The following is an 8,934-nucleotide window of genomic DNA, read 5'->3' as shown; positions in this document are numbered from 1 at the left end:
CGCCTTTACAACTCTTAAAGGTCTCGTGAATTATTGTGTTTTGGCGCATGTCTCAATAAAACCCACAAAAGCCCTAAATGGGATAAAGAGATGGAATTAAGTCATGGCAAGCGATTATAAACTCAGAGACTGTATCCCACTTACATAGCCCTATTCCAATGATCATTTTTTAAATTCTAATTTTTAATGTGCGTTCCTGCGGTGCGACTATTTTGAGAACAACATTTGATTGGTTATTGGTTCTTTGATGAAGTTATAATGTGAGATGTTTGGCGGCGAGCAGTTTGTGTTCATTATGATGACATTTTTTGGTCAAGACGATAAAAACATAAGCTGGAAAAGCGTACCTTAGAAGCCTGAGTTTCGTCAGAGAACTCGAACGGACGAACTGAATATCTTACAATAGTTGATTCAGGTAAATAACCTAACAGATTATCGGTTAAGTGGCAATAGCGATTTCAAGTGCAATACAATAGTTTTTAATCTCTTTATAAAGGCTAACGAACAAAAATGGGACTTAAAGGCAGATCAGAGTCACATATGAACCAAAGTGAAGAAAAAAATGGCTGAATTACTAAATCCGATTTTATGGAGTGAGCGTTATGGAGTTTTGAGCGACTGAAAATATATGAGGAGTAGGGTAAAGAAAATCATACTTGATCAAACCATCATGACTCAAAGGAATTATTTATAAGGAGCTAAAAAAGTCGGGCGGTTGTAAAGCAAAGATACGGCACTTTAGTGGTAATAATTATACTTCAGAAAACCACAACAGACTTGCTTTTAAATGTATGGAATTATTACATGTTAAATTAACTTTAAATTAACTTTAAACGGCCACACAATCCTTCGTCTCTTTTCATGCCATGCAAAGACGTGAGGATAATAAATGTCAGCCTGAGCATAGTCTATCTATAAAAAGTTAATGGTCCAGCCTTCGAAACGTGGTTGAAATAAATTAAGGCGGCGGAGCAACAAAAATGAGCGGCAATACGTCCAACCTTATCACACAAAACTTTCACAAAACTTAGATCGTTCCTTGATCAGGTTAAAATAGAACTTGAATAGAAATTGAATTGGGAATTTTTCTTTCCTTTTAGTGAAGGCCTTTAAGAACGGTGATGGGGTGATGATCTGTCCGGCTTTTACCCGTGAGAATTGAAGCCCCAAAAGTGTAGCTTTCTGTTTCGCAAAAGCACAGGAGTGTCTCCTCTCCCCCGTGATGGATGATTTTTGATTGTGAAAGTTCGATTTGCGCTCATTCATAACTTTAAATGATAATCCTTAGAATTATTTCGCTGCTGTTAAGAACTCATAAAACTTCCTCCTCGCTTGAACCTGCGAACTAATAGTACGTCAAGAGATTAAAAAACACCCAGTCATGTTTCACACAATCTAATTTATTTGGTGCTTGCTTCACAACCCTGGTTCCGAAGAACTCGTTCTTTTAAAGTCAATTACATTTAAATTCATTAGATAACTTGCTGCGTCACGCTTTTCAGTTATCAAACCACAGTACATTCTCATCATGTATCTATTCATTCAGAGGATCTCCAATTAAGGTGCTCGACTCTTTATTTTCTTTGCTTGCACAACTTCGTCTGATTGGGTACCAGCCCTCCTTTTCTCAGGTATATTCCTTCTACGCGCACAAGCGTCCGCCCACAGGTTCAATAATTCGATATCCTCAATGTCTTCAATAAACTCGTCAATGTAGAGGTCATTGAACTTAACACTCATCAGGGTGATACACCGGTCTAACTCTTTTGAAAAAGCATTCTGGGACTTGCCGTGGGTTCTTTTGCTGTTACAGATGTCCTTGTTGTTGTTTTCGTTTTTCCAGTGCACCCTTTTCTTCCTGTTGCTGTCCAGTCCCTTATGAGACGATTTCCCATCTCCTATGCAAAGCAGAGTCTCCTTGGTTTTCCTTATCATAAACCTCCCGAGGCTAAATCGTCCTTTGGAGAACTGCGTAGCGGTTCGGTAATCATAAATAAGAATGGCGATAAAGATGTTAACCCATATTACTTGCAGACACATGTTGAAACTTATGAAGAAAAGAGGACCTATGACATCATGACAGTCTTGAAGATATTCAGTCCTGACGCTTAAAACTCCCTGGATGAGAAGGGACTGGAAAGCACTAGAGAGCGAGGAATACTCCTCCACCTCCCTTCCAAATTGAATGAATCCAAAATGAGTAAAGGCGAACATGAAGACGTAGAATCCTATTGAGCAGTTTACGAGTTCCAGGAAAGACGCCTTCGTGACATCAGACAAACGTTTAACATGACTATTAAATCTGAGCAAATACAGCAACTTCAAAGTGTTGAAAAACATTAATAAAGCCAAGAATGCTGTCTCCATATCATCGAGTAAAACTGCTCTGTCAAAGCTTATAAACTGGAAGACATTTTCATGAAGTTTAGTCGTGTTAACAGAGAGTTCTACCTCTTTAAATATATGAACGACTGCAAAGGAAATTGCTGCAAAGATCTGAGCCAGTTCAATCCAATTCAGAAATCGGCAGAAGTAGTGTTTTGGTTGTTGAATCATCTCTTTGGTTTCTTTGAAGAAAAAGTAAACAATAAACAACATGAACAATATCTGAAAAACAAGATGAGCGACACTATAGCCAGCTCCAACGTTGTACACGAGAAGGGGGTGAATCATATGACCAGAAGCCACATAGCCAGATGGTGAGAACTCTACCGGGATCCAAACTGCACTGAACAGACTGACATGAGGGTTGAAAATTGCAAATTCAATCAATACAATACTAGTGTACTTGTCAAACCAGTTAAAGATGTTCAGCTCAGAAATGACTCTCGTGGCAGACTTTTTGTCGTAACCCAGTTCTGCTAGGTAACCACCCTGACTGTAGAGAGGATAAAGTCTTCCCCAGAAAGGAAGGCTTTCGGTTTGCTCTGCTGTAGAGTAACGCCAGGGCCTGGGGCAGACCTTGTTCAATGTTTCAGCTGAGGTATTCTGTGACGATGAAAGTGGAAGCCATCTTGGCCGATATAACTCCGTTTTATCTTCAGCCTCTGGTGAGTATGACCCGATGCAAGAGTTGAAAATAGATTTCGCTTCCTTAACGACTTGACATGAATCTAAAAGGTGAAAATTAAAAATTAAATCTTAAACGGTGCACAGTATTTTATAAACCTTAAAAAAACTTTGGTTTGCTCAGCCAAATGTTGAAAAAGGAAAAACTCAATCAAAAGGAAACACTCATCGCAAAGAGTTTCTAAAGCGTACGTTTCGAGTGTTACTGAGCCCTTTGTCAGACCCTTTCGCTCTGGCCAAAAAGGCTGACGCTCCAAACATCAGCTTAACAAACTCTTTTCGGTAAAAAGAAAATTTAAACTCAATTTATATTAATTTGATGTTCTCTTGGGTGGCCAATTTACACTATCAACTCAGTCGATGAACTAAATCATCTTGTCATACCCCTTAACGACCAGCACCACAGTTTCTTTAGAAACGTACGCCTCTTATTCATTTATGCTCGACAGAGTTGGCTATTTCGTAAAAGCATTTTGTTCATGTTTACTACCACTTATATCTGTTAAATATAAATGTTCGCACCTTTTTTCACTCTTAGCTGTCTGAGGCGGGGCATCCCAACAAGGACTGCATCACCGTCTCCAGTGAAAGTAGTTGAATTTGAAAACGACAAGTCCTTTCCATCCTGGTAAATTCCTGGAAATAGAACGTCTTGAAGCCACTGCCATAAGTTCCCTTGAGAAGAGATCTAACGGAGAAATGCAAGGTAAAAGAAAATCAGAATTTACTGAGATTACTGGAAATGCGAGGAAATCAATATATTAAGAGCACGTTTATATCAGTTATCAGAAACTCTTACCCTCCCCAGTGGTCAGGCAAAGACGATGTGAGTTGACAGGGACTCAATTTTTACCATAGCAAGCAAGTTGCCAAGTAAGCAAGTTGCCAGTAGTAGGATAGGTGAATGATTGGAGCCTTAGCTCTTTACATCATAACACCAGTTGCCATATTCTCCATACTGTTCCCTATACATTTCCTAAGGTACTGACAAGGAGACTTTGTTTAACTATCATGAGCCCCTTTACTTGATGATCATTTCCTTTATTCCCGTGACCTGATTATGGAAATCAGAGGTAATTTTGTAAGGAGAAAGAAGATGGCTCGTTACTCTTGGGGGTTAAGGGTTGAACATACCTCAATTACCTCTCCAAATGTTTGCATTAGTGATAATTTCAAAGAATAACTGTACTGACTCCGGCCTCCATAACAAATGATCATCAGTATCAAAAGGTATAGAAAATAGCAGACTATCTTCTGTGCAGCCTTGTACATACGCAGCTCTCGCATTCGATAGATCCTCGCACGGTGCAATTCTTTCTTGCTCAAGGGCTTTGGTAAGGCAATTTTTTCGTCGTTTTCATCGTCCTTTTGGCCGTCAGCAAAGGTAACTTCATCAAAATGAACGACTTTCTTGGGTGTTTGAGCAAGTTCATTAGCATCCGACTGACAAAAGTACGACAAAAATGAAGCCACGACGACAATCTTTACAGGTTCAGTAACAAATATCTCCACAAACAAGGACATAACAATGGAGATGAGCCATTCCTCGCTTGTTTCTTTACCCCATTGTAAACTATATAGAATAATAAAAGTTGCTGATGCAGCTGAAGAGATGAAACAAAGGAACCAGGCCAAGTAAACAAAGCAATACGGTAAGGTCATCCGATGACCTCTTTGGTATCGATGTTTCTCGGTGACCTTGTGGATGCTAAACCTTTCTCTGACCTTGTATCTTTGTTGACGTTGCCCTGGTGTGTCGACATTGGTCGCCACGTGACTGAAGATTCCTACTATTATCAAATTTGCAGGAAAAACTACAACAATGCTCTCCATTGCAATAATTAGTTGTCGCAAATTTAGGACCAGAGGGCCCAACCTAAATGTGCGCTGTTGCTGAGCGTGCCCAGGAACAAACTGATAAAACATGGCACTGGCCAACATTGTAGTCAACAGAAGTGACAGGCAGCACGACAAGCGCTGCACGCGAGTGAAGAGTCTACTTGGTGGTCTGGTTGCGATAGAAAACCACAGATGCCCATCACCGAGTTTTTCGGCCACCGTATTCCGGCAGGATTCCCAGAAATTCTTTCGCTTCCCGGCAGTTGAATCAGCAGCAAGAGTGCGATCTATTAGTCCATCGGCCTTCTCAACAGCCAACCACTTGTGGCAAGTAAAATTCTTAAGCTCCTGACTGAACGCGTCATAAATCTTGATTGTGTTTAGGTACCAAGAGGGGCTTTCACCAGAGTTGTCATGCCACACGCGCACTCTCCGTAAGGGGCCAACATTATTCGGAATGGAGAGAGTGAAACACGTTAAGCTTCCCCTTGCAAATGGAATGAAGGAACCCCTCTTTAAATGATAAGGCCGACTGGATCCCAGCTCGCCCTCAAGCACTAGGTACACCTTAGCACTGGTTCCAGAGTTAGACCAAATGCCTGTGGATATTTCAATCTCGTATCGACAACACCAGGGTGATAAAGATCCCAAAAATGGTTTATCACCGATCTGCAATAGACGAAAAAGTAAACGCAAATATGATAATAATAGACATGTTTTCATTTTAATAGGATCAAAATCAACAGAAAACATTTGTAGAATAACGCCATCATCTTCTCCTTAGAATTTAACTGACCTTCAAAGCATCCTTCTGGTCAGCCTTTCGAACCCACAGTATAAGCATTAAGTAAAGTCCGAACACACAGCTCACTGTTATTATAACAGCTACGTTTCCAGTCTCTGGGATGTGTTGTAATTCAATGAATACTTTGTCAAAATCGATGGGGTTTGGTGCCACAAACAATTCACCTCCAAATGCAGTCAAATGGTTGCAGTGGCAGTGAATCATGTCCATGGTTGTAGTTTCAGCCACCTGTTAATCATGCACGCTATCGTCAATGAGAGATTTTATATATGAAGTTAGGTCTGCACTTGATTTTCTTAAGTGAATGGTTAGATTATATTGACGCTGATCAAAAAGGTTCACATACCTCACATCCATCATATGTCCACTCAGAAATTGCATTATTCCAATAGAGACAAGCAGCTGGCATCACTTGTATGGTGTAATTTTCATTACCTTTACTGAATTGAGGGTCATTGGGGGATTGCCCTGTTTTAGTATCATCTGCTGCAGGGACTTCCTTATATTGCACACATGTGCGTTTGGACCGTCCTTGCCCCGAGCACCGCCTCTTCCTAGAGAAACTCTTTGAGTTAAATTGTATTCCAATGAAGTAAACACCTGTCTTTTTGATGACCTTACTGTTTACAAACACCTCGAATGGATCACTTGAGCAGTTGACATAGGAACCAGATGGCGTCTGAGCGCAGGATGAGAAGTTAGGGACGGTTGCGTTTATATCGCTGTTATTAGCAGAGGGTCGCTTTCCAAACCTAAGAGTCACAAACAATTCTGTTTTGTTTTCATCAGGACGAATCTTCAGTATCAGAGCTATCCCCAGATGGGTGACATTTATCTTGTGGAACACAGTCTTACGGGCACCAATGGAGTGTGATCGAGAAGTGTTAATTAAGTGTTGATTATTGCGCAGTTTGATAATCATCGGCGTTGTCAGTTCTGACATATTCAGAAGATGCCCAGAGCTGTTCTTTAGCTCAAGACTGGAAATTCCAGTTGTCAATCTCGCCGCTGAAGGGTGCCAAGAGTAAGATACAAAATTCGTTGTAATCATCTGAAATACAAACGCAATTAGGAAATGACGCCCTGCTTATTTATCTTCTCCACCTACAGTAGACTTCCCGAGCTCTTCTTTAGGCAGACGAGCCCACTCAAGACATCTTAAAATTAATGGAAATTGCATGTGAAATGTAAGGCTAATGAGGTATTAATAGGCATTAAGTTCACTATGATCTTCCAATGGTACAACAACGTAAGGTAAACATTGTGTTTATTATAACGTTAATTAATGAACATAATAAGGAGCCGGCTTTTGTTGATTCTTTCCTAAACACAATTATGCATTAATTCAGTTTGTGTTTGGCATTAATTCATAGTATGTTGAGCGTGAAGCAGGTCAAGAAACTGACTGATTGCGACATTCAGAAAACTGATCAGAAGCGGAACAGTTGACGTCAATTCCATACCTGGCTATCCAAAAACCGTGTACTATTGCCAAACAGGTTTAAATCTGAAGGAAGCGCGAAGCTGTAGCCTTGGTTAGACAAAATTGACCCTGAAAAAAAGTAAGGTTCCTCTCGAAATACAAGCAGAAACACCCAACGGGATGAAAGCTTTCTTGGTTTCTCTCCGACAAGGGTTCGGGACAAGATCGTACTTCCGACATCGTCCAGCGACTTTAAAAGGTCCAGAGCTCGAGCTTTTGACTGCAAGTTAAAGTTATAAGTCTTAATGGAAACCAGACGAGGCTAAGCCTATGGCTGAAACCAAGTTGGATTAACAAGACTAATTATCATGGACATTAAATAAGAAATGGTGATACAATTTAGGAAGTGATTTAACCTAAGAGATAGCTCTCACTTTATGAATAGACCGATTGGTGGATAAAGTTCCGCTAAATCGGTTCTAAGCTGATTGCAAGGAACGAGAGCATTAATTCGGTTTAGCATCAACCTCCTCAAACCCTAACAAAAATTCACGATGTCACGACTTCCCGCTTTTTTTCAGCAAGCGGGACCTCATTGCTCCTCAAGATATGGAGGAAACCATAAGAAACGTCACGTTGTTGTACCTCGTTCTTCGCTTGTTGCAGCTCAGCTGCAGAATCTCGCTTTGAACTTGGTTGGACAGCAGGGTCTAGAGAACGAATGCTTCTTCGTTGACGGTGTACATTTTCAGAATCTGACTGGTGAGTGTTGCGTGCCTCGTACTCTCTAGCCCTGTAAGAAAACACCTTGAGCATGCTACCGAGCCCAGCGGCAAGACTCTTGGCACCGTCCAGAAGCTCTTCGTAGCTTTTATCTGCGGAAGACTCCTCTTTCAAAACTTTAGTCATCGACTGAAGGGCATCTGCTGCTGCTATCTGAAAGTTTATCAACTTATCAGCGTGCATTCAGGCGTCACAAAGTGTCATTCGAGGAGAAAATACAAATTAGACTTTACCCTTTTTTCTTCAAAGGTGATGGATCGGAAAAGATTGACTACAAAGCTCGTTGGCCTTTCCCTTCAAACTAAGGAGGTTTATAACTGCAAATGTTTATTTACAAAAATTCAGTAAGCTACATATACCTGTGTCTCTACGGTAACTTCGTTGACAATCGAGACGGCCTCGGCTATAACATTTGATGTCTGCTGTATTCTTTCCACAGTCTCCACTTGTACAGCAGACAACTGCTTCACAATGCTTGATTTCACCTGTAAAAAAATGACGTCCATAAATACAACCTGTTTTCAAGAAAGGCTAGTCATGGTCAGCATCTACAACTCAGAATTATAATTCCATGTAAATATCCTCTTTAACTATAAACTATAAACTGCTAATGAAAAACTATTATTCTCTCCTAATTATTTTAATAGTGCAATTTTGCAAGTTTTTTCTCAGTGAAAAATTAAATATGTGATAAAGAGATAATACCATCCTAATCAACGTATTAAGGACCAACGCTGTTCATATAAGACGGAGAACCTTTCCCCCTCCCGAGCAGTGGAGAATGCTGAGAGTGAGCAATTTGATTTTATTTGTTGTGCACTCACCGCTTTTCTCGATTCTTTGAGCTTATCCTTAGGAATTCTCTTATCATCATCGACAGCCATAATGGCCGCTTTGGCCAGCTGAACAGCCTGTGACACGTCACCTGACTGAAGTAATTTATTCAACTGACTCTGGTTTCCAGTTGTCAACTGAACAGCGCGTTCTAACAGCTTGACCGCGTTTATCTGATGCT

The 8,934-nt window shown here is 40.5% G+C and overlaps 1 protein-coding gene across 1 annotated transcript; it reads right to left on the bottom strand.

The window, feature by feature from the left end:
- Positions 1-1,557: 1,557 nt before the first annotated feature.
- Positions 1,558-6,656, bottom strand: LOC131778750 (polycystin-1-like protein 2). The gene is made up of 5 exons (XM_066165391.1): positions 6,060-6,656; positions 5,705-5,941; positions 4,204-5,577; positions 3,592-3,757; positions 1,558-3,113 (listed from the first exon to the last, which is right to left on the bottom strand). Exons 1-5 carry the CDS (start codon positions 6,654-6,656, stop codon positions 1,558-1,560), a joined length of 3,930 nt encoding a protein of 1,309 aa, XP_066021488.1.
- Between the last annotated feature and the right edge of the window lie 2,278 nt (positions 6,657-8,934).

This window comes from Pocillopora verrucosa, chromosome 4 (genome assembly GCF_036669915.1).
Source record: "Pocillopora verrucosa isolate sample1 chromosome 4, ASM3666991v2, whole genome shotgun sequence".
NCBI lineage: Eukaryota > Metazoa > Cnidaria > Anthozoa > Scleractinia > Pocilloporidae > Pocillopora > Pocillopora verrucosa.
Note: the sequence above shows the minus strand (reverse complement) of the source record. Positions and strands in the feature narration are given on the sequence as shown.

Excerpts from the sequence above, each read along its gene's own strand:
- LOC131778750 (XM_066165391.1), bottom strand. The coding sequence starts at position 6,656 with ATGTCAGAACTGACAACGCCGATGATTATCAAACTGCGCAATAATCAA. Across the intron at positions 5,578-5,704 it reads ACCAGAAGGATGCTTTGAAG|ATCGGTGATAAACCATTTTT; the intron begins GTCAGTTAAATT and ends CGTCTATTGCAG. Across the intron at positions 3,114-3,591 it reads ACAGCTAAGAGTGAAAAAAG|ATTCATGTCAAGTCGTTAAG; the intron begins GTGCGAACATTT and ends TTCACCTTTTAG.